The 26,122-nt window shown below is 45.0% G+C and overlaps 1 protein-coding gene across 3 annotated transcripts in view; it reads right to left on the bottom strand.

The window, feature by feature from the left end:
- sema6e (sema domain, transmembrane domain (TM), and cytoplasmic domain, (semaphorin) 6E) overlaps positions 1 to 26,122 on the bottom strand; it is a 149,776-nt gene that overhangs the window by 17,502 nt on the left and 106,152 nt on the right. For all 3 annotated transcript variants that reach the window (XM_041941749.1, XM_041941751.1, XM_041941750.1), the window contains 8 exons: positions 25,889 to 26,106; positions 24,122 to 24,253; positions 23,708 to 23,863; positions 21,674 to 21,850; positions 21,139 to 21,276; positions 13,209 to 13,286; positions 2,345 to 2,403; positions 1,858 to 1,908 (listed from right to left, as the gene is read on the bottom strand). In XM_041941749.1, the coding sequence (XP_041797683.1) occupies positions 1,858 to 1,908; positions 2,345 to 2,403; positions 13,209 to 13,286; positions 21,139 to 21,276; positions 21,674 to 21,850; positions 23,708 to 23,863; positions 24,122 to 24,253; positions 25,889 to 26,106 (1,009 nt within the window). The remainder of the gene's footprint in view (positions 1 to 1,857; positions 1,909 to 2,344; positions 2,404 to 13,208; positions 13,287 to 21,138; positions 21,277 to 21,673; positions 21,851 to 23,707; positions 23,864 to 24,121; positions 24,254 to 25,888; positions 26,107 to 26,122) is intronic.

The raw sequence follows: 26,122 nt of genomic DNA, 5'->3' as shown, positions 1-26,122 counted from the left end.
AGCGTTAGAAAATCGTCTGAACACCACCTCCTCAATCTTATCTGAGAGCGAGCCAGCTTGGCAGCATTTCTATTTCTATTCCGGCCATGCCAGGGGCTGCGCGGTGTGGCCGGCGGGGGAGTAATGGGACGTGACAGGGATGATGATCCTTCTTGATACAGGGCATTAGGCAGCCTGGCCAGCGGAGCTCCTGGTCCATCAAAAGGAGTGATGCTTGAGACAATAGCTTCAATGTTTAAGCTGTCAGACCGGCTGAGAAGGAGAGGTGGCCATTCAGCCGCCTCGATAAAATATTCTGTAGTTGTAAAGTGCAGAAACATTTACATTGTAGGCACATAACTGAATAAATGTCACCCTCTTCTCCAGATAAAGCAACAGTGAGTGAGGAGGACGAGGTTTAACGTGTTGCTCAGGGATATTTAAAGAGCTATTCCATCTTTTTAACGTCAAGGGTCTTATTTTTTATAGTTTTGGCCGCTTTTATCAGAACGTTTGACTCAACATCATCACAAACAAAGGAAGGGAGAGCAGGAGTACAAGCGACCAGATCAGACAGGTTGTAAACAAACCTCCGATTTGTCAAACATGAGGAAAAAAACTGACTTCCTGCTAAGACACACCTACTGTGCTGTGCTCACAGCAGGGGGCGCTCACTCTCAGTTTCACCATCAATCAGTGCCTTTAGATAAACGCCGGGTTCGTTTACAACCTGAACAATCCTCTGACCACTCGTGTGCTTTGTTGCAGTGATGATGGAGCATTCCAGGATCTCGACAGTTTAAGTGTTTGGGTAAACTGTTCACATTACCAACAGGAAACACTGCCAAAACTACTAAAATAAGGCTCTGGTTAAAAAAACTAAACTAAAATCACACGCACAAACCAGCTGTTGCAAGCGGGGATGTCAACAGTAAGCTGCCATTCGAGACTATTTTAGACCGGTTATGCTTGATGCTCTATGTGTTAAATTGCATACACTCACACACAGTTTGATGCACGGCGGTCGGACGCCATCACCCAGTGTGTGCCGAATGATTGAGACCCTGGTGCAGCCAATCAGTGAGCGGATACGCAGAGTTAGCTCGGTACCTTGAGCCCGAGCCTGTTAGCCTATTGAGAGCTGCTGCAACTTAACACACGAAAAAAACTCTTTGAGGAGCAGGATGAGAGCAGACGAGCAGTCGAGCTAGCTCTGACCACCAACAAACGAAAGCTACGTCACAACTAGCGGTAGCTTCGCCATCTCCAGTCATCATGTCTGATGAAAATAATTGCCGAGCTAGATGCCGGCTCTACACTCTTCTGCACAAAAAGGTCTTTCTCTGTTGGGATCGTTTCCATAAAGCTAATAACAATCTGAGCCTCTCGGTGGAAACACAAACACTTTTACTGGACGTACAGTGCAGTCCTCTCAGTCAATACTGGAAAAACTTCAGAAACTGTTGTCTCCATTAGTCACTTGGACACAAAAACGTGGGAAAATAGGGTCCATGAACACATAACACATGACCAGAATGTCTCCCATTTGTCCGGGACATTAAAATCTTCCAGGATAAGTGATGAGCGCCATGTTTTACTGACAGAAACCCAGACTGACAGATGCAGTCCAGTGTGCTCCTCGGCTCGAAATTAACCAGTCGGTTAACGGTTGACGGGTGTCAGCCCATCAAAAGCAAAATTATCCAAAACTGACATCCCTGGTTGCAAGAATGAAACAGCACAAACGTTTTGAGAATGAGATCGTTTCTATAAAAACTGGCTCTGCTCGGGCGTGTCTGGAGTCTGTTAGCGCTCAGCGGTGAGAAGCTAAATCAGCGGAGGCAGTTAAACGACAAGGACAAAGACGCGTCCACTGACCGTACGCTGAGTCCAGCGCCGTGTTTTGCTTGCGAGTGGTCGCCAGGACATCTGTGGGAAGAAGAGGAAACAAGTTCAAAACGACATCAGCGTGTGGTCCCGCTTCTAACGGGAAGCATGTGCAGTTGAATTTGTCCTGTTTGTGGTTCTGATCACATCCCAGACACATGCAAAGGAGCCACAACGGCCCACTTTGTCTCTATAAAAACACTTCTACGAGCAAATGCTTAATTAAGATTGAATGATCGAGAGCAGTATTCCAGCGGGGATCGTGAACGGGGGCGGACAAACTACTCGTCGAGTGTGAACTAAACCGCTGCCCTCGTTCAAATAAACACATCTTAATGCTCCATCATAATTCGTTAGATCTGCAATCGCTTGTGCCTGCTGTCGCCTCGCCGTGAAGACCTGATGACAGTCGAGAGGTGGTTTTTCTCTCTTTATTGCTTTTGTGAATCACCGAAATAAATAAATGTTTCCATCTCACCATGGCAGGTATCAGGGTGCTGATGGTAACCGTTCTCCACATCCTGTTCAAAGCCGCCTCTGAGGGGTGAGAAACACACACACACACACACACACACACACACACACACACACACACACACACACACACACACACAGCAACAAAGACAAAGAGCCACGTCAGTAAATTTGCATCAATCCATTTCCCTGACTGTCCATTTCTAACAAAGCACCTCGTTGAATCTTTCCGAAATAGGTTTTGTTGATGAGGCCTGCTCAGAGGCGGGGAGGTAAGTGCGCCGCAACAAAATTGAATTTGTTTTGTGTCTGGCCGAGGTCGGACTGTCTGAGTCTCGCATCTGTTGCCGGGACACGGCGGTGGTCGGACCTGAAGGGAAAATCCACCCTTGGATCTTCTTACAAGGTTGTATATCATCAATTTTGTGGTCGTTCAGCAGATTCCAGGAGTTAGTCTGTGATGAAAAGTTAGAATTTGCTTTTGTGCGTCCTCACTTTCCCCGGCCTGCCTCCTCTGTTTGTACTCCAGTTAGTCATTCCCTGCATGTTTTACATCTGGGCTCCTGCCCTTATACATAGCACTTTCTGTAGCAGCACTGTATTTTATATACTGAGGCTGCTGCTGGTGAAATTGCTACCTCTGCACTGAATGTCTCACTGTATGATTGTTGAACGCCAGTGAAAAACAGTCAGGAGGGAAGTGTGTTGAATCAGAGCGACTGACACCCAAACCCGTCATTTACCACTGATATTTTCATGGAAACGCTTTCTGCTGTTGAACCACGGCATTGTTAATGGCACGGGAAATATATCCGCAAAACATCTACAGGAGTGATAAAATCCACTGAAAAAATGAACCTAGAGATGGAAGCGTTATCGCACAGGCGGGTTTTTTTTAAGTGATTTTCTGTGGATTTTCTGGAGAAAAGGAAGGCCGAGGTGTGCAGATTCAAGACAGGCTTAACTTTTCACGACCTGTTCTTACAACTCTGACTCCAAAAAAGTTTGGACGCTGCGCAAAATGTAAATAAAACCAGAACTCAATCATTTGCAAACAAACTGTGTTTACTGACAACAGTTTCCTGAAGTCCAGGTATTAATCTCCTTCATCCAATCATGTGTTGACAAAGTGTTGAACCTCGCTCCATCCTCGCTGTGAACCACTGAGCCTTTCAATCATGATGCTATCACCTGTTACCAATCAGCCTGTTCACCTGTGGAACGATCCAAACAGGTGTTTTTGGAGCGTTCCACATCTTTCCCAACTTGTTGCAGAATAAGCATATATACATTTTGTTTTTTGCATGTTTTACACAGCGCTCCATCTTTTCTGGAATGGGGGTCGTATCTCTTGCACTAACATACTGTCTAAATAATTGAATTATAATTCAGATCTTATGTACATTACCCACATGAGTTTCTGTGATTAAATCAATTTAAATCAACTGAACTGAGGCACATTTGAGCAAAAAGGGTAACAAAAGCTCAAATTAAATCCTTCAGAAATGTTTTTCCTGTGAAATTCTGAACTTGCTGCCGTGCGAATGCAAATCCTCTGAATTCGTCTTCTGTACCTCTCCTCCAAAGTGACAAGAAACCCAAACTCTGACAATTATTGATTTTCTGCTGCTCTGATGAAAATGTGCCTGCGATTGATACGCCGTTCTCCCTGCAACAGTCGCACCATCTTTCACCTCGGAGTCAATCAGAAATCAAAGTCTCATCCAGACGCGCCCATTCGACGGGCGAGTAATGAGATTGCGCCGACGCGCGGTGGAGCGGAAGTGCTTCTAGCCGAGCGGAGCTTCACATCCACGCCAGCCATCTTCCCACACGTCGTAATGAACCAAATGAAACAGACGCGGGCTCATATACTGCACACGCACAAGCGTAATGATCCAGCATGCACACAGAGACACTTTGTACAAGCAGGCATGCACGCCTACTCTAAGACAAACCAATTAGTTCCTTATATAACCTAAACACAAACCTCACAGCTCGCAGATTACATGCGAACACAGTCTTCCAGCACTCATCTATAATTGGCAAACAAACTTCTCTCACACGCGAACACAAACACGCGCTCGTGAGAGAGAAAGTTTCTGATTCCCTTCTAGAGATTCCTCAACGCAAACGTGCTCCTCGGCTCCTGAGAGAAACATCAGATGTCTGAACTGGAGGCAGAAGCCAAAGAGCGAAACACTGAAGTCAGCTGGAAGGAGAGAAATCGCCTGAAAGAATTAATCAACTCAATTTCTTCGGCGCGTGTTAAAGCCGCAACTCTGCCGTCAACTGTCAGGTTTAGGGATGTGTGTTTGTAAAACCCGCTGCGAGGAGGCTGCTCGCTACAGACCCCGGCTCTCTCAGAGTAAATTCCTTTACGGATGGATTCGGTGTAAGACAGGAGGCGATTATCAAATCACAGAACGCCAGGCTGATGCTGGGTGTTCGTGTGAAGAATGGAAACACGTCTTCGTGTTGACGTCACACCATAAACGGTGCGATCGTATCTGCCGCGCACTTTGTTTTCCCTGGAATGAATCACAGTGAAATGCTTTCTTGACTTCATATTCGAGTTGTTTAAAGCAGCGGCTGTGACCCCTTCAAACAAAGCTTCGTTCCAAAGAGCCATTATTTCCTCCAATGCGGTTTTATCCAAGAGCCCTGAAGAGGTCAAATTATCCACTGACTGACGCACACAAACTAGAAAAAAGTAAAACATAATCTTGACCCTCACCATGGAAACTACTGGTTTGAAGTATTAGCTATAAGAAGCTAAAACCAACAAGGAATTCAGCCTACTAGCAATAGTCTGTGCAGCAGAGCATGATTTCATGCTATAGATATCTTTTTTTGTCTAAAAACTATTAAAACACATGAAACAGTCCCTTTTTCATCTGTATTTTTGTATATTTATGAATAGAAAATGATAAAAACATTTAAAATACAGCAAAAATATTAAAAAAAAATATATATTTTTTTCCAAAACATCTCGACAGTGCAGCATCCTGAATTGACGGCTTATGAAAGTTACTGACGCTCGATGAATTACGTGGTTGTAGCACTTTTTGAATGCATCAAAACATCAGGACTGAAGCATTTTCGGTGCGATCAACACAGAGATTGTGGTTTACTCCTCTCAGTAAGCGCTGAAGTATGAGCTTGAACACTTGAGCTCAGTGCCGTCTGACGTGGAGCTCCTCTCACATCAACAATGCAAAACTCAATCTCTGAGCAGAGGGGGGCTTTACGCTGTGAACTGAAGTGAACCAAAGCTTGTAAATAGAGTTTTGTTAACTAGCAGGATGACAGGTCACCTTTACGTTTGAAAAAGCACGCCACACTTGTCGGCACTCCCCGCCATAATTGCCCTTCTCTGGTGTTCACGCACATGAATAAACCGCGGAACGCGACCATCGGGCAAGAATTCATTTTGTTCTGCTCGGCTTTCCAAACACGAGGAGCTGCTGGCTGTCAAACATCAACATCTGTCTGCGTTTTCCCCATAAACCCGTTCAGCCTGGGTTCATGTCCCGCACCTGGCTCCATCACTCTGAACAAACTGCCTCACAAAACGATTTGATAGTTGAATCTTCGATCGCCATAATGCTGTTAACTGAGTGTTAAAGGCCTCGTCTCACGTGGCCAAACAAAGCCAACTTAATGCCCCTCCGCCTGGTTTAGTGCGTTAGTGTCACCATTTGTATCTTTGGCGTTGATGAAAAGAGAGCTTTGCTGATTTAATTTAGCAAATCAGAGAGAAACCATTTCTGGCTTCTGCCTTTAATTTTAATGAATGCAGTGTTGACTAAACCTGGAACAACACGTCACATGGATGGACCCACTGAAGGCCACAACAAATTAACAGCTGCAGATGAGAGCACAACGCGATGATTTCACGACGAGCCTCGATGACGACATGAAGAGCAGCACGAATGCTGATGTGTCTCCAGCCTAAAAACATGAAAGCTCAAATGTTTCGCCTCAGATCTGCAGAGTAAAAGCAACATTCCGCCCGACAGTGTTTAATTATGAAACACACTGATGTGAAACACGATCATTTTATGTGCCGTTCAAAGAGCTTTGCAGGAGACATAAAATCTGACGTGACGTTCAGCCGTTTATTTCCAAATTCTAATTCTCGGGCTGATTATAGCTATGATTTGGCACCATGATGCATCGGACAAAAGCTGACAGTCGGGAGAATAAATCCTGCAATATGTGGAGTTTAACGACTCATTAATCGTCTGTTTGACTGGACGTGCTTCTCATAAACATCATTTGAAACATGTTTGATATCTGCGACTGGAACCTGGGCCGTTGTCATCCCTTCTTATTTTGAGAAAACTTTTAAAAGGTCGCAGTTCGTGCAGTTCTGGTCTTTCCATCCAGCATCACGACAGAAAACAGGCACAAATTAGCGCTTCGTTACCAGCGCTTCCTCCTCTGAGCTCCACTGTTGTCCAAAAACACATCAGAGGGCTAAACTAAGGTTTCTTCACTACAATGAACACACACACTGAAGTTTATTTTGAATCAATCCCACATAAACCTTCCTGATGTGACCACACCTGCTCTGTGGCTGATACTGGTCTGCACTATGACCCAGGAGCTTTAAACATCTTTAAAGAGCAGAATGTATAACTGCAAGCGGCTCTGAAAGGTTTGAGGACACACACAGGACAGGAGAGTCCTGAGACAAGGACTAACACAATCCTGGTTTTGGTCTTTTCATTGGATTCTTTTGACAAGAACAAGCGCCAGCCCTCTTTTCAGGTGTTCTAACCTGCCTGGCACAGATGTAACTGTTCCGGGATCTGCCTACGTCCCCCGTCCTTGGCTGTCCTTTGTTTTGGCATCGCGCTGACGACAGTCATTATGTCAAATGCATAATGGATGACACATAAACCGAAGCGCCCAGGAACAATGTGAAGTTGAGCTTCCAGCCGCGCAATCTTTCAATTTGTGAAGAGGCAGAATGAGGAGGAGGTCTGCGAACCCCCCCTCTGCTCCCTCTGCGATCAGCCACAAATCACTCATTAAAATTTATGCCACCCCTGGATGAGGAAGGACTGGAGCAAAGGAAGAGACTGACGGTCCGTGAGAGAGCGATGTGAGGGGGGAGACGTGAGAAAGAGGCGGACGGAGAGAGCGGGAAGTCCCAGGAGGAGGATGACTTTTGAGCTGCTTCATCTCAAACTCTGGTCAGGCTCAGTTCATCCTTCACCATCCCTTTATCATCCTCGTTCCCTTTCTCCTTTCACCATCCACTCCTCGCCTCCCTTCAATGATTTATACCCACGTATAAAGATATCACTTAACGCAGGTTGAAAATCTGATGTTTCTTTAGAGGCCGAGCAGACGGTTTCTGTTCTCGAATAGAAGAGGCTAAATGAAAAACAGATGTCCTGAACTTTGAGATCAGACTAATAAAATTCACTCTCTTTCCTCAGACTTTGTTTACTTCTTGTCCCTTTTGGTCTTTCCTTCACTTTTCCCTCCTTTAATCCATCTTTTTCTTGCTCTTTAGCTTCCTCCTTTCTTCCACTACTTCAGCTTCTTTTCCTCCTTCAACCCTTCTTTCTTCCTCTCATCTCCTTTGTTCTTTCGTCTGTCCATACCTCTCTCTCCCTCTCTCTCTCTCTGGCAGGGGGCTGATAGTTGAGTCTGGACAGGATATTTTGGCCGATCTTTCTCACGTTCTGGTCCATTGGTTTCCAGCGCGGCTCGGTCCTGCACGCTAAACACCGACTCATAAATCAAACCTCAGCTTGCAGCTCGGAGCACTTTGCCAGCGTGAAGCCACATCGGCACTTCCTCTCTCGTCTTACTGTACTCACGAGGGCCTTCCAGTGACGGATACTAACTCCTAACCTCAAACCACACAACTAACCCTAATCTTAATTACAGCCTTAACCCTAAAACTCAGTCCTGAAAGTCACAACGAGATTAAAAAGTGCTGTTTCATCTTGCTTGCCAGCTCTTCATGCCTTATGACACAGACATTTTTAATAAACCAAAACATACTTTGTATCTAAATCTCATTACTTTAACTTCCTCAATGCAGCGCATCTTTAATGATTATCTCAGCATGCACCAGGCGGCATAAAGAAAAGTTCCAATGCATAAAAACTTCCACAAATGAGAGTCTCTAACCACTGGACTTCCCGCTTGTTTTGAACTGATGAAATGACCCGTGTCTTCACAATGTTGCATCAACAGGAAGCAGATAATCAGATTTAACACTCCTCCTCTCTGGATGCAAAAACCTTTCTGAAAAGTATCAGAAAATGAGTAAATCAGCACTCAAAAGGTCCAGAGATTTCATTCCTGCACAGCTTAAACTGAAAATAACGCCTGACTGACTGACAGGAACGGTCATTTAAGGAACAAAACGTTGGCTACAGCCAGCTGCACGTCAGCTCAGCTACTTCTTGGCCAGCTTGAACAGGACAACTGGTGGAGACTCCAGGAAGTAACTGGTCCTCGCCAAGAAACAGTCTGGAACATTAACCTCCTGTAAAATGGGGAAACTTTCACTTTCTGTACATATTAAACAAACGCGATTTAAAGTGTTAATTAGTAACAGAAGTGCTGGCAGGCGGATTTTGTTTCCGCTGGACCGAACCAGCTCAGCTGGTTCCCCCTCACAGTCTATTGGACAGATAGCGTAGCATCAATCTTTTCATTAAAATCTCTGCAAGAAAGCCAACAAGATTCCCCAAATATCAAAACTATTCCCGTAAAAGAAGCCTACAAAACTTTCTCCAGAACTCACCTCAACCACCACCGCTGTGCAGCACCCACCTGGGTGATGCACAGCACCCACCTGGATGATGCACAGCAGCCATTTCCCCCCATATATCAGTTTGAATTGGAAGGAAGGGAAACACTGAGCCAATTAAACTGGGGGATGACTGGGTGACCAGATGGAGACAACCAGTTTGGGAAATTTTGCCAGTACACTGGAGAACCCTCTGCTCGTTGTGATAGGTGCCATGGGATCTTTAATGACCTCAGTGAGTCAAGACTTCAGTTTAACATCCCATGCAAAGGCCAGCACAGCGGGCCCAGCGCTGCACTGGGATTTATTAGGGCGAGAGCGAAGACTGCCCCCTACAGGCCAACCAACACCTGAGTTTCTATGGAAGCTTTGATGCTTTTCTGTGCCGTGAACCAGGGTCACCGCTACAATACAGTGAGTGCTGCGGATACAAGCTGAGTTTCAAACAATTCGGGACAGGGACAGCAAAAGACTGGGAAAGATGTGGAACGCTCCAAAAACACCTGTTTGGATCATTCCACAGGTAAACAGGCTGATTGGTATCAGGTGATAATATCTCAGTGGTTCACAGCGAGGAGTTCACCACTTTGTGTGCACATGATTGGATAAAGGAGATTAATACATGAGCTCAACAACATTTTTGTCTCTATGGTTCACACAGTGTTCCAACTTTTAGGGAATCGGGATTGAATTGACAACCAGCTGTTTCTAGTCTTTATACCAAGATAAACCAGCGGATGGAAGCAGCTGGTTGACTCCAGGAAGTGACTGTACTCTGCAAACAAAACCAGCAAGAACGCACATAATCGTATTCTCCAAAGTGTTGAAGCTTTCCTTTGAAATAAAAATCCTGAAAAACACTGGAAAAGGTCCTCGCTTTATGATTACAGGAAACAAAAAGGGGTAACGATTTAAATACAACTCAAATATTACACTGTCAAATACACAAATATAAGAGGGCACAAAATACACATGCATCGAAAAGAAAAAAAAAAAAATCCCATTAGCCTCTGTCCGTGCGAGGCCAGGGAAAGTAATACGTCTGGGTGGCCAAGCAGAGGATATGCAATAATTCCAGGTCTGCACATTTTCAGCCGTCAGAATAATCTATTGGAAGCCAGTCGACAGTGGAAGGGGTGCTGTGTGTGTGTGTGTGTGTGTGTGTGTGTGTGTGTGTGATGGAGAGGCAACGCAAGTGTAGTGGGATGTCAGTCTATAGAACCCCCCCCCCCACACACACACACAGTTTACAACCAATGTACATAGAGGTAAGAGAGGAAAAACACCCGGCGTGGTGATTCAGGAACAGGTTGTACATCAACCACACAGGGACACACAAAGTCCTTGACTGTCAGGAGGCACATAGGAGGAGAAAATAGTACCTTTAACTGCCTCTACTCCTCCTCCTCCTCTACTCTTAACTGCATCCATCTGTCTGTCTACCTATTCATCCTTCCATCCATCTGTCCATCCAACCACCTATTCATCTTTCTTCCCCATTTTCCAGACAGTGCGGCGCACCGCTGCGTGATTGAAACACATGCAGCCGAACATCACTTTTGATTTTATGACACGAGCTTTGAGGGAGGGAGGGAGAGAGAGGGAGAGAGGGGGTGACAGAAAGAAGAAAGGACAGCAAAAGAAAGCGAATGTGGAGGAAGATTTAGAAGAGGAAATGACTGGTCCGCTGCATGCACATTTACATCTGACTGGGATTATATTGCATTTTTTGGCATTAAAGCTCCGTGCATTGTGCAAAATCTTCTGGTTTCATGATGGCACCACATTTCTCACAAATAGCCAATCAAATTATCTCATTCCAAACTGCATGTGAACAGAGCTGTCTTTCAATATTGTGCTTTTCTCCTCTCTGATTCCTCACAGCTCAGATGTTAAACACAAAGAGGTTGAGCGTCAGCCCACATTAGCTTTTTTTAGATAATGTCTCCTTCTTATCTACAAGCATGGACACGTCTTTCACCGCGCCTTAGCTTTCTGAATGAGTGACCGGACAAACAACCTACCGCGCTGATAACGTCAGTTTAGCAGCTACGTACAGCAGCTAATTAGCTAAAGGGCATAAAAACCTGCCTGCAAGCGTGAAGACGGGACAGTTTAGACGCTGAATTTAGTTTATTCTACAGCATCAGTGCTAACAAAGCACAGCACGAGTCTGTTTACATTTTGTCTGAGCGCTCCTGCCGGCTCAGCTGTCAATCAAACACTCCACTGACCCGCCCCATCCAGAGGCAGAGCTCTGGATGGCTCCTTTTCTCTTCTTTACAACAGAAATTAATATAAACAATGCACTTAATATCACACTGACAGCGCACACACACGCTTTACCCTAACCTTAACCCAAAAATCATGATGTTTTCCACTCCCCCCCAAACACACACACTCACGTAAAGCCTGCGTTAGCCACCGCAGGGTGCAGGTCAGTATCTCCAAGCCTCGAGGTTGCTCCCCACCAGTTCAAACGAATAGATAAGTAAATTATGTCCTTTATTTTCTGATTGACTCTCCTTGAATTTTTATATGCGTAACACCTCGAGAATAAACAAGATGGAAACACGCTGCGGGTCTGAAATGGGACCAGCCGAGTGTTTCAGCAGAAAGTGCTGGTCAGATATTCATCATGTTGATGTTGCCCACTTGTCTAATTCTAGATTAGCTATTGATTATAAACGCAGGTCCAGCTGATGCGAACGGCGCTCAACAAGTCACTGGAGGGGATATGAAGATTATTGCTTCTGCGGCTGCTTGGCTACACGTTACTGACTAACTTACAAATCTGTCCGCTGTGACTCTGAGTTAGAGAACTAATAATGCAGTAGCCGTCTCCACCCATGTGCTCTCAGACTGACCGAGCACCACAGTGGCTGGTCTCGCTAATTAGTACAACTTCGTCCGGAGAAGAATTTACAGCTGAAACCTCCTGCTGGAGCGCTTTGATTAGAAAGCAAATCTGCACACTTCGGTCCGTTGGTGGTTCAACGAGGAATTAAATTAGTCAGAAAACTGCTGCAACGTTAACGGGCTCAAAGTTTGAGGCATGCTGCACTCCTGGCTACGGCAAAACCAGTGGTGTTAGAACAGCTCTCACAGATTCAGCAACAGATATATTACATATATTTAATCCCTGAACATCCAGTTTCCCATTTATTTCCACTTCAATTGCTTTAAGGTGGGAAAATTCCCCCCGTCTGACAGTATGATGTGCATCTTCTTTATGTATGTGCTCGCTCCAGCTCTTTATTGAATCTGCATGTACTGTGGGATGTTTACATTCAGTGAAATATTCATTCAAACCATTGGCTGCTTCGATCCATCAATGCAACTATTCTAGATGTCATCATTTTATCCACATTATACACATTATCTGTTCTCTTTGGACACCCCGGCATCTGAACAACATTCGGCCGCACAGCGCGAGTTTGTGATTCACCGTTTTCACATCTGCCATTCTTGGTTTATGGCCGCAATCACTCTCTGCACCTGAAGCTCGTCCATATACGACACCTTCACAGAAATATCTGTTTGTCCAGAGCTCCCTCGCTAAAGAGCCTTCAATGACTTATAGGATGCAAACAGCTTTAGGCACCGGTGGCTCAGTATGGTAGGAATGTAGATACTCAGCTGTAACATGTGCTGTTTGTATGAGTGTGTCGTCCTAGCTGCTCCACAGAGCACTCTAGTAAACAGTAACTGTGCTGAAACAAACTAGCCACGAGATGCTATCATGGCTCTCCGAGTTACGTTTGTCAAAATCATCAAATATTTAGAACTGAAATCAAACGCCACGTGGGGCAGCGTTAAGTGTTTGAGTCATAACACTGAAAGCAGACAGTATCTGATAATAACATCAGTACTTCAGCGCATCACAGTGGGATGAATGTGCAGTTTCGGTGAATGCACGTCAAAGCGTGCAAACACATCCGAGCGGCGAAGCAGCTTTTCCTGATTTCAAAGTCAACGTTCACTCAGCACCGACGGCTGCGATGACATCTGCATGCTCTCCCCTATAATAAGCATAAAGCGGGTGTTATTACTGACTGTTTGTGTGTGTGTGTGTGTGACTTACTTGAAGCCAGGTGAGACCGTGGCACAGCTGCCCGACTTGAGCCAAATGCAGTAAGGGTCCCGTGACGACAGACAGCTCCTGCACAACAGACACAGACGGACAGGCGGTCAGTGATGGAAGCAGCGCAGCCGTGTGACGAGGCACAACGCCGCCGCCGACCTAACAGCACCCGCCACGTTCCTCAACTCTGCCTGGACGCAGGGTGGAGAAATGAGCTTCATGTGCAGCGTGGAGAAAAACATAAAAAACACATTAAATTGAAGATGTAATCGCTGCATTCTCATTAGAAGTGTGGGGAAAAGTTGCACAAACAGTTATCGTCTACCAAGCGTCTCTAATTGAGAAATGAGACATTATTGTGAACGCTCAATTTGCAGCATAAATCTTTACAAACGCCCATAATCTTGTTTTTATGCAAATTTTGCTCACAAAGTCTGCTGGTATTTAAACGCAGTGTCTGAGCCTTTTTATGAATGGAAGATAATGGTTGGCATTTTGCAACGTGCGCGTCAAAGTATCTGCACAGTGCTATTAAGTATGGATAAAATATGTGATTAGTTACGTTTTCAGTTGCAAACACTGGCTAACCAACATATCCGCGAGTCCATAACAGAGATAAATGCAAAGAAAAAGACAGACGAGAAGATCACAATCCGACGAGTCTTTGAATAGAGTTGGACTGTGGATTTGTGTTTGTTTTCTTATTGAACTGAAGGGAATAAAAAACAGAGCTTGTTTTGTACACTGCTGCTTCTCTTACAGGCTTTAAAGGCTCAATCCATAATTGATTTGACCATATCAATTAGCATTTACTCCCACATAATCGAGGAGTTTCGCTAAGTTTTGGACTTTGTGTTTCCCAAATGATCATAATTGTTTTTCTTTTGTCTTCACCAGAAATGATGTAAACAAACCTTCAACAGCATCAGAGAAAGATTAAGAGTAGTTTCAAAACTATCCTGTGTTTTAGTAAATTAAATGTCAAATCCTTTTTAAAGTTTCAGCAGAGTCTGCTCACAGTTTAAAGCGTCCATTGCAACAACATACAATGCGTTTTTGATAGATAGATAGATAGATAGATAGATAGATAGATAGATAGATAGATAGATAGATAGATAGATAGATAGATAGATGATAGATAGATAGATAGATAGATAGATAGATAGATAGATAGATAGATAGATAGATAGATAGATAGATAGATAGATAGATAGATAGATAGATAGATAGATAGATAGATAGATAGATAGATAGATAGATAGATGTGCAAAGTAGCAGTGTGGAATAGTCGGTTTGAGTCCAGCATATGGATGTGTGTGAGATAAAGTGCGTGTGTCCATGTGTGGTGTAGGTGTGTAGTGAGTCCGGAGTTGTTGTGTTGGTTAATGTTTTTGTCGCCCTCCCCGAGAGGTGTTGAAGACCCGTTCAGAATTTATATTCTTTATAATTATATACTGAGTTTTGGCTTTTCTTAAACTCTTCTGTTTACATTTGGACCTTTAGGGCTGCAGGTCAGCATCAGCAACACTTCCAGTGTTCAGTGCAGTTATACTGACAGCGTGAGCGACCTCATCCTCAGCCTCTTTCCAGCCTCATGTTAACAGTCAGCGAGTCCATCGCCTGCTCCTACTAACAGTACGGTGTCTGTTTTTGTGATTAAGAGAACAACATGCTGTGTGGACTGGACTGTGCACTTCCTCTATTCAAGGCATTCAGCATTTAACAGCATCAGTAGCAATTAGTCACATTCCCTGCAGTCCATAATCCCTGCAGAATCCCAACTTTCAGTACGTCCCCTCCACTCTGAGACCCACACATGTCAGCTCTGTTGATTAAACTCTCCCACTGATCTGCTGTCAGTCCCTCTGCCTCATGTTTGATTTAAGTCTGCGCTTTTTAATCCCGCATTGCGGAATGAGTTGCGTGATCCTTTCGGTCTTCATCCTGCCACCGTGTAATTGCGAAACAACACCGGGCGTCAGCGAGAGAATTAACAGTATTTTTTTCAGCGCGCTGCAGAACGAACTCTTTGCAGGTCTGTGATATTCACCCAGCAGCGCCAACATAATGAGCACAAAGTACACATTGACAAAAGACTGACAAACAATGATGTTTATCTGCTGCCAATCTACAGTCACTTTAGAGATGTTTTTAGCCTGTCATACTGAATAATGCCAACACAGGTAAAAGCAAACAAACAAACAAACAAACGTCTGCAGAGTGCTGCTGATGCTGCTGGTGCTGCTGGTGCTGCTGGGTGCAGCGTCATGTCAAACCAAAGCCTTAACGGCACTCAAGTTTTAATGAGGACTCCTGTGACCTGCTTTAAATATCTAAAATCATTTGCAACTATCTGAACTGAGCGTGCAGGTGTTGCACCACCTTCACCCTCAGTCTGTAAACATGACTGAGAAATCCCACTGAGAGCACATCAGTGTGTCGCTCTAACAGAACAGAGGGAGATCAACACAGAAGCTATTCCCTATACCCAGCCTGCAGCTGGGAACCGGGTTCAAATGCATGCAAAGTATGACGCTCACACTGTTTGTATGCAGGTATTCTTTTCAGTTGTTTTTTTTTTATGGAAACAACAAGAAAAACAATAATAAGAACACCCGACAGACATACTTACAGGGATGTACAGAATTAAAGAAACAACACATCCTTCAAAATGGGAAAATAGTGTTTGTCATCGTCTTCTCAAACAACCCATATAATTGCGTTCTGATCTAAAACCATGAAAGCGCACGCTTTGCTGACCCACCCGTGCACGCCGACCTCCTCCCAACAACGCCGCAGCCTTTCGTCCAACAGACAACAGCCAGGATTCACAAACAGATGTTAAACACACGGATAAGCTTATAGGCGTTTCACAAACAACCGATGCAGATGTTTCCTTAGCAGGACTCTCTCTATAATAATGCAAATCCTCTGCAGTTCATACAGATTTAGTGAAGCTCACAGACTTTGTTTGTTTGTTGAGACTCTCAAGAAGTGTTTATTCAACCCGACAATGGCTTTGTGGTTCATAATACTTCATGTCAAGTGTCTCAAAGCCTCTGTTGGTGAGGACTGACCGTCCTGCTCACACTTGTTCCACCACTTTCATAATTTGAAGAAGAATAACAGTGATTAGCTTTATTATCCCGAAGTGTGGCTGATATGAGGATGCAGAAAACTGCAGCCTGCACACGACACACCCAAACCTGAGGGCTCGAGTCATTTCGCGTCAAAAGTCACGATGAGCCAAGGCTTTTTTCAGGTTGTCACATCCTGTCAAAGTCTGTGAAACTCTGCAGAATCCTGTAATGCCACTAAAATACAGCAAAAATCATGCATGCAAGATACTTAAAGGAATATTTAACCAACCGACGCGTTTGTAAAATGACCACCGGGTTGAGTCAGTTACAAACTAAACATGTTTTTCCCCCCTTTGTTCTCTCACAGCATCTCAGACTGACAGAGGACCTCTGGGCATCGAGGTCCTAAAATGACTCTCGCCCTCGTGTGTGGCTGCTAAAATACGACACCGCATAGAGCCAGTTTAATAAATTATTCATTCACTTGCCATAAGGTATACGCATCTCTCTCCCCATTCGGCCTCTCTTCTCCTCTGCATCACCGCATTCCTCTACGGTTACCTGACAGGAGCGAACCTCTGCACCAAAGCACTGTGGGAAAACAGGCAGCTCGCGTCCAGCTGTGGTTTCAGCTGAAGTGTTCCCTGTCTGTTCTCATATTTGCAGGTTATATATGACACGTGTTCGTGTGTGTCCCTCGTTACTCTTTAGAACTTCAGACGTGTCGCCCACCTTCTTGCTCATATTCTGTCATGCTATGATGAACAGATAGGTGTGTATGTTTGCCTGCAGCCACAGTGTGAAAGGAATATCCATTAGCGGCAGAGAGGAGAGGGGATTTATCCAGCTTCTGAGGCCGGGGCTCATAACTTCCAGCTGTCATTTGGCCAATATCCTGGGAGTAACACAGAGCCGACTTACTGGAGACGGTTTCAGCAAAAACAGTCACAAAAATTCACACAAAGAAGCTGTCTGAGAAAAATGAAAATCTTCTAACCTAAATAGATGACTAAATACTTTATTTTATAATGTTTGTCACTCACATACAAATATAAAGTCTGAGATCTCTGATTGTGGCCGTGCTGCTCATGTTTCTCGTCCAGATGAACCTGTTTATTGCAGTCAGGCAGGTTGTAAACAAACCAACAGGTTACTCAAACTTATTCGAGAAAACGAAAGCGAACAGTAAAATTATAACCGAAAGTTTCCATTGTAAACGTCCACAGTTTACAGATTGACTTCAATTCTGACCTTCTGCACTTACTGTAGTCGTGCGCACAGAGCTTTCCCGTATAATAAGGGATTATTATCAACATTTCAGGTGAGGTTACTTTCGGTTTAACCTCAAAATAAAGTGTTGAGAGACTCCAATGACAACATACACTCACCGGCCACTTCATTAGGTACACCTTGCTAGTACCAGGTTGGACCGCCTTTTTCCTTCAGAACTGCCTTAATCCTTTGTGGCATAGATTCAACAAGGTACTGGAAACATTCCTCAGAGAGTTTGGTCCATATTGACATGTTAGCATCACGCAGTTGCTGCAGATCTGTCGGCTGCACATCCATGATGCGAATCTCCCGTTCCACCACATTCCAAAGGTGCTCTATTGGATTGATATCTGGTGACTGTGGAGGCCGTTTCAGTACAGTGAACTCATTGTCATGTTCAAGAAACCAATCTGAGATGATTCAAGCTTTATGACATGGTGCGTTATCCTGCTGGAAGTAGCCATCAGAAGATGGGTACACTGTGGTCATAAAGGCATGGAGATGGTCAGCAACAATACTCAGGTCGGCTGTGGCATTGAAACAAATTCTCTGTAAATCCCAGTAGATCAGCAGTTTCTGAAACACTCAGACCAGCCCGTCTGGCACCAACAACCATGCCACATTCAAAGTCACTTAAATCACCTTTCTTCCCCATTCTGATGCTCGGTTTGAACTGCAGCAGATCGTCTTAACCATGTCTACATGCCTAAATGCATTGAGTTGCTGCCATGTGATTGGCTGATTAGAAATTTGTGTTAACGAGCAGTTGGACAGGTGTACCTAATAAAGTGGCCGGTGAGTATATGTTTGCGTTCAGATGACACTGCCCTCTAGTGGCTGTAGGAATAATGACTCTTGTCATTAGGAGAAAAGGGCAAAACTCGAAAAACATGCCCTTAATTTCACGAAAAGGTTTGCACACTCGTTAAAAAGTGTTAAAAAGCTAAATGGGAGATGGAAACACCTTTGCTGCAGAAGTTTGGATGTAACGAACATAACTCACGTGACTGATCAGCTGTTTCTGCTACAAAACCCAGAGAAAAAGAAGAAGGAGAAGATGTGTTTTGCTGAATTATTCAGTTTAAAATCTGTCGTCTGATTGGCTGTGAGTCTTGCCCTTTTGGACTCTCACTGTAGCGATGGCGTCTTGGCAGATCAAGGCCAAAGCTGTAATACACCAGAATGATCCTATAAGGCACAGACGCCTTAAATCGTCCGTATCGACTGTACTTCATGAGTGACAGTAAAAATACTTTCTTTTCTCTGAGAGCAGTCACTAAGTTAATATAACAAAGGAAATATCCGCTGCAGTTAAAAATCCCTGGGTCTACAGATTTTAAGGGTTTGGGGCCTCTTCTGCCCTTTTATTGTATTTTTTTATTAAAACTCCCATTTCATACAGTTCTTAGCCGCAGCTGAAAACAGAGCATTTTCTGAAACCTAATATTGGCAGCAGGGCCTCGAGTGAAAAAGGAAACCTGACGATGCAGTGAGGGAGAGGGGGAGAGAGAGAAACAAGCCAAGAGTGAGAGAAAATGGAGGCAGAACAACTGAGCGATGGTTTAAATCTCATCTGGAGGGAGGCAGATTCATTGGTGTGGTAAAGGAGGATATGGCAGCTGAAACCTGACCTCCTGGCCGGTGCTGATGAGGCTTACGGGGCCCCTAATCCCAGGATGAGGTGTGCTGTAGCTCTGGTCTCTAAAAAGGATCTGGGGATGTAGCTGCCCCATAAACCTTCTCCTCATTCCTCCTTTTCCTCCGTTCTCCCCTCCAGCTTCAGAAAAAAAAAACATGGCGGCCACCATCGCTGGCTCCCAGCCAATCAGCTGGATCCAATTTATGACTAAGCGATGTTGAGAGCTTCTCCAGGCCTGTGCAATGAGGGGCTAGCATGCTATGGGGGCATGCGTATTCCCTGGTGGAGCCGAGGAGAAATCCTCCCTCTGGGTGGAGAAAAGGGGGGAGATGCACGGGGCCAACATTCCTCACAGCCCCAAAAATAGATCCCGAAGCTGGAGAGCAAGAACATTAACTGGGGCTAAAACATGCCTGACAAAACAAAAGGCTGCAGACAGAAAGCGGCGCTTGAAGGCTCTGCTGCGCTCAGCTCATAAACTTATTCTAAAAGCAACGTCAGCCTCTCGACAGCAGCACTTCACACGTCTTTTCTCAACCGTTTGCAGAAGTTTCACCAGACGGTGACCTGTGGCGACTGTTTATGGGGCAGTGAGTTGATGATTATTCATGAACATGATTGTTTTACCATTCCTGTCTCAATTCTTTTAATTTCAAGCTCATTGATTATCCATTTGGTCTGTAAAATGTCAGCAAATGGCAAAAAAATATCCAAAGCGGCGTCTTCAAATGAGTCCGAACAGCAGTCTAAAAACCCAAATTCCATGAATTTGAATAAGAAATGTGGTTCTGCAAAATTTCCAAATAAATAATAATAATAATAATAATAATAATAAATCTGATGGCTGACCTGCTGCATGCAGACACTCATTTACCATCACCAGATTACTGTACATTTAGCAGATGGTGCACAGCATGTGAAACTCTCACATTTAACAAGCATTTTCCTTTGCTTACCACTGACTGTTAGCATGAGTTAGCATGCTAACTGTAGAAAGATTCTCAGAATGCACGCTGCAAAGGCTTCGTCTTATTGCAGCTGTGGAAGGATCACATACTCAAACAGGAAGCTCGGGCAGGAATCGGATAAGAATCAACTTATAGAAATCTTCAACCTGGCCTTCAACCACAGCATTTGTTACATGGCAGCTACACCAGACTCCCCCGCAGCTCAGTTTAATCTTACTCTCACTTACCTGCCAACATCACAAATAACCTCAGAGTGCTTTTTTTTGGGAAAGGGGGCCCAACCAACTGCATGTACCCGGCAGATAATAGCGTAACATCTGCTATTTGGGACAGGCTTTTGTCCAAAAGACTCCGACAGCATCGTGAGGGGACACTTTTCTTAAATTGGTGGCTGCAGAGGACATCAAGCCTGCTTTTCTTGAGTTTCGATGCGTTTTTTTTGGTTGAACTTTCAATCTTATTTCTCATTCAGACTCAAACTGGACCTCATCAATCTTCTTGAAATGGAAGATTTGGCCGGTGTAGGACTGTGACTTACAATTATTCACATTTTTTATGAATCTATAGATTTATTTTAGAAATATTTTGATCTATAAATTGCCAGAAAATAGAGAAAATCTCCCATTGCGAGTTCCTAAAGCCTTGGACCTGATGCCCATCAGGGTCTGGGCTGCAGTGGCAGTAAGCTGTAAACTGAGACGTCCTCCAGCTCCTCCTGGGGAGTCCTGATATGTTCTCAGGCCAGATGGTGAGTTTAATACCACCAGTGCGTTATGGATGCTAAACCAAGCTAGCTTATAACTCCTGAACACGCACGTGGAGCAGTGATTGAGCAGCAGTTCTTTGTTTTCTGACTTACAGGAGTTCAGTGATATGAAGCTAATCAAGTAAATCTGCTAATTGTTTCAGCGCAATGATGAACAACCCCTCCCCGAGGCGGAGGGGAAGCTTTGCTTCTACAGGTGACTCACTTCTTGCAGGTGCTGTAGTCGGAGCATCGGCTCAGCGGCACGCGGATCACACAGCTGGAGAACGCCACAAACAACGCGTGATGATCCCGATCCAGCTCCAGACCCAGCACCCTCCTGTCCTCCCCCCGCACGTTGCATCTAGGAACACAGAAAAACACCAACTGTCAAGATCAGACATTTTCGATTTCGTTTCATTTTTAAATCAGCGCTGCAGACGACTGGCACAGTCTGAAAATTATACAGAAAGCCGGCTGCGAATCGAACTCCGTGCAGATAGACTTCACAAGCTGTGCAGCCAGAAAACAAAAGAAGACACAGAAAGAAAAAAACAGCAGCCCCTCGAGCTGTACAGGGTGATGCAAAGTGTTACAATAGACCAAAGAGTGGGTGGGCAGGGCAGATCAAGACAGAACACAGGGAGGAGGAGAGAAAGCAAGAAGGGAAGAAAGATACCAAGAAAAGGACGAAGAGAGAAAGAAATGAAGAGAGAGAGAAAAGAGGAAGAACAATTAAGGAGACAAATGACACATCTGACTTGTCGGGGTTGTAGACGTCCATGTCCTCCAGGAGTTGGGTGCTGAAGGATGCGTTGGCCCCCTCGGTGCTAGCCAGGATCTTCAGCACATGGCCGTTGTCTGAACCCAGAAAAACCACAGTGTAGTTCTTAAAGGGCCCCGCGGACGTGTCCACCGCTATCTGGGTCAACTTGAATCTGCATAAAGAAAACAAGAGAGACGACAACATGAGCGCACCTTCGTTAAAAGTCCTGAGATACTCGTGGAGAAGAGGCACAATCAAGACACCCGCTGACTTAAAGTAACCCATCTCCTTTGAGCAGCTTCTAAACTGAAGCTGTCACTTCACTGACAAAGCCAAATGTGCTGGTTAGCATCTTAGCGTCGTCGTTTTGTTTTGTCAAAGTCGATTTCTCATGGTAAACAAAACAAACAGTGGGCGAACACTGAGCTCATTGTATAAAGCATCAGCTTGCAATCAATCACTTCATCTACCAGCCCACCATTCCTCTCCTCCATCGCCTACGTCCTTTAATCCCTTCAGCCTATTAATTCATCTACCCATCCACCCATCCACCCACGCCAATTCGATCGATCCATCCTTCCTGTTGTTTAGCAACTTTCCTCAACGCACTTTTCTCCTCTCGAGTCCCCATTGCTTGTGTGCTGCTTTATTTTGGAGCGCCACCCTGCTTCATATTCATCCAGCTCCACACAGCCACACCTGGGAGCTGCCCAGTATCACCACAGCCGTCGACTGCTGGCTCCACTGGAGCGGCGGAGGATTAAGAGCTGTGCTGAAGGGCAACTTGAGTCCAGTGGCTGTTGACAAAGGGATAAGCTTTACTCATTCATTTCATCTGCCTGCATTTTGCCTCTCCGGCCCTGGGATTTGAACAAACAAATTCCCTCTAACGAACCCAGTCATTTTTCTGGCATCACGTCCCTTCTAGACTCCGTCCTCACTCCTCCCTCAGTCCCTCCCGGACCGTCCCGCGGAGGCCGGCGTGTTTACCCACATGGACCCGACTGGCACGTCCCTGCAATGACTCTGTAGCATTGAGTGATGTGCTTCTGGTTAGATTTCATTTATCCGGCTCTCCTCTGGGGAGAGGCGAGGCAGATGTGATGTTTTTGCGGCCAGATGCGTCGCGGCGCATGTTTCCCCAGCGTGGAGCTGCTGCTGCAGTGTCTGGCTGGCTGTCAGCCTGGTTCTGCTTCAGGAAGCACGGAGGAGGCTCCCGTATACTGCTGGTGTCTGTGTGTTTGAGTCTGTGATGTGTATCAGCGGTGTGCACGTCCATGTCTGAGGTTTATGCTGCACTGTCTGAGACACTTGTGACTCTTATCAACGACTCAACATTCACCCGATCATCATGTGATATCAGCGGATGCTAAAATGTCACCACACACACACACACACAGGTGAGACTTCCTCCCTTCTGAGGAGCGTCTGCAGGTCGGGTCAGCACTCGAGGAAGACCCCCTCCTCCTCCCCACGCGGTTCGTCTTTGATGTGGCTCAGATCGACCGCTGAACAAATCCGATGGGTTTTAATGAGAGACAAGGTTGTGTGTTCCACCTGAGCTCCCTCATCGATTCTAATCACACCCCGAGTGTGGAAACACTGCCGGTGTGTTATGTTGCAATAGAAAATAGAAAATAATACCTGCATAGTAACCGTTAAAGGGGAAGAGCCGGGCATTTTCTCATTAAGGCCTGTTGTGCAAGTGCAGACATTCTGCAAAGGCAATCTGAATTTTGGTAATCGATTAATCGTTTTAGTGGTAAAAAGAACGAACACTCTCTGGTTCTAGCTTCACTGAGGTGAGAGTTTGCTGCTTTTCTCTGTTTTTTATCATTGTAAAATGAGTATTTGGGTTTTGGACTAAAAAAAGACATTAGAAGAGCTTTGGGAAATTAAAAGTGTTAAATATAAAACCGCTGATGTGTGTGGATGCTAAAATGAGCCGAGCTCACCTACACCGCGCTGCCGTCATTTTGACGCTACGCTCCTGTGAACACCGTTAACATCCATTAAACAAACCTCCTACCTGCTGGTGGTGCGGGTAAAGTAGGGCCTGTCGTTGACCGAGGGGACGGACTCGTCCATGAGCGGGTACGACTTGATGAAAGTCAGGGTGTCGTCCGGGAAGGTGGTGGACGACTTGTAGGCGGCCGCCGAGCCCTCGCCGGCGCAGCATCCCGGCCTGTGCGACGGCGCCGAGGGAGAAAAAACATGAGGAGTGAATTGAGATCAGCGAGGACAGATGCAAACACACCGGCAGCTGTTTGTCGCCGGGGACGAGCAAGAGGGAAACGCAGGTGTCGTGAGTGACTGCTTGTTTTTTGCTCAGACGTGTCTGTGCAGAACAATAACAGCAGCAGCTGCAAAAACTTCACTGTCAGAGGCAGAAAAACATGTTGTTGGAAAGTGACAGTTTGCTATTTAAAGACGAGTCTCTTACCTTGGTTTTGGGACCTGCTCCTCCGGAACAGGTGTCCACGCTGACTCACTGTTCCTCTGCTCTTTGAATTTGCCGCTGAAGGCCCTCTCGATGTCATCCATGTAGAAGGCACAGACCGCAGAGCCGGTGATGCTGTTGAAGGGGCCACAAAAGAAGACGACGTTACAGAGGATGAGACAAAGGTCTGGAATTCAGCTCCTTGTCCAAGTCGCATTGAGAATCCAGCATGTACTGACAGCCCATCACATGCACATGGAAATATGACTTTATTACTCCTGTGGTATCCTTGTCCTCTGCACTTTCTCTCTAACATTTTTATTCTTGCTAAAACACTTTGCAACCTTGTTAAAGGGAAACCAGACATTTGAATCGATCACTTTACAGATAATGATTATATATGATGTTGGGAGACAGGACTTGATTTGTGTATGTCCTTTTTTTTCCTATCTTAATGAAGCTGGCATGAGCTGGTGGTCATACTAACGCTTATGCATCCCAAAGAGTCATTTTCATTGGCTGACTTGGACAGCAGTGATAGTGACTGCAGCCCTGCTTGTGTCTGAACAGCTTAGCTTTAGCGATGTTCCAGCATGTGAGCGTGTCAGAATCAGGGATGTCAGTTGTCCATAACAGCAGGCGACTAGCTTACAGGTGGTATTAGAAGCTGTAAAACTACTACTGGCGTGGAGAACCAGGCTACGCCATGATTGTTTTCTCGATTACTCAAATAATCCTTTAGTCCATTAAATGTCACAATTTCTCCAAGGCCAAGCTGACATAGTGAAATACTTGTGTCGTCCAACCAAGAATCACCCAATTTATTCAGCCGACCATCAGAGAAGACCAGGAAAACCAACCGATATTCACATCTGCGGGCGGCTGAGGCTCAGAGCGCTCGTCCACCAATCAGAAGGTCAGTGGTTCGAACCCTGGCCCCTGCAGTCTACATGTGGGAGTGTCCTTGGGCAAGATACTAAACCTCAAACGATGCTGTGTCGTGTGTGTGTGTGAATGCTTACTTGTGTTGTAAAGCCTTTTGAGTGGTGAGACATATAAATGCAGTCGATTTACCGTTTGAACAAGAACTATTTAAAATGATTAAGCAATCATCAAAACTGTTGCTGATTATTTTCCTGTCTCTCGACAGTTGCAATTCTGTGCAACATGCTGACTCAAAAAAGTTGATTTAGTATTAAATTAAAACATAATTCAGAAAAAATGAGGTCATTCTTTACATCCAGGTGCATATATTCACCATGAACTAGCTGCTTATTAGCATATTTATTAGCCCTTACTTAAGTAATAATGCCTTATTGTTGGGGTTAAGGTTATTAGTAATTCATGCTTACTTCCAACATGATTACTTATTATCAATAAGCAGTAATTAGAAGGTTATTGAGGAGAACCTGTTAATGACCTTGTAGTTGTATATGGTGATGTAGAATAAGGCATTAATAAGTGCTTTATAATGACTAGTAAACAGTCAGCATGCAACTAATGTGCATGCAATAAGGAACTGGTTCATGTTACATGTGTGTAACTTAATACAGGTTTGTTGTGTTATTGCTATGTTAAAAGTAAATTCTGGATCTGTGGCTGTTCTGGGATCAGATAAAACAAGAGCAGACACACAACTATACAAAGATACTGTTTAAAGACAAATTCCCATCCAGTGTCCCATCAGTGAGTACTTTGTAGTAATAATGTCCTGACTCCACCTCCAACCACAAAATGTTCCGGTGAAGACACAACGACACCGATGCCAACCTGTTGGCCTGCGTGGTGAAGACGCCGAGCACGGCCGGCCGGTGGTTGATCTGCAGCACGTTTGTCAGCGACTGCAGGACATCAAAGTAGAAGAAGGAGTCGCCCGGGACAGAGCAGTTCAGCCGGGCTTTGAGGAACGACGTCCAGTAACGTTCCAGCACCCTCGGCGAACCGCCGTTGTCATTCTTACAAACACGTGCGACTCTGGAGAAAACCACCTGAGGGGGCGGGAGG

Source organism: Chelmon rostratus, chromosome 8 (assembly GCF_017976325.1).
Source record: "Chelmon rostratus isolate fCheRos1 chromosome 8, fCheRos1.pri, whole genome shotgun sequence".
Classification (NCBI taxonomy): Eukaryota; Metazoa; Chordata; class Actinopteri; order Chaetodontiformes; family Chaetodontidae; genus Chelmon; species Chelmon rostratus.
The sequence above is the reverse complement of the archived record's forward strand: the minus strand, read 5'-3'. Positions and strand labels throughout refer to the sequence as shown.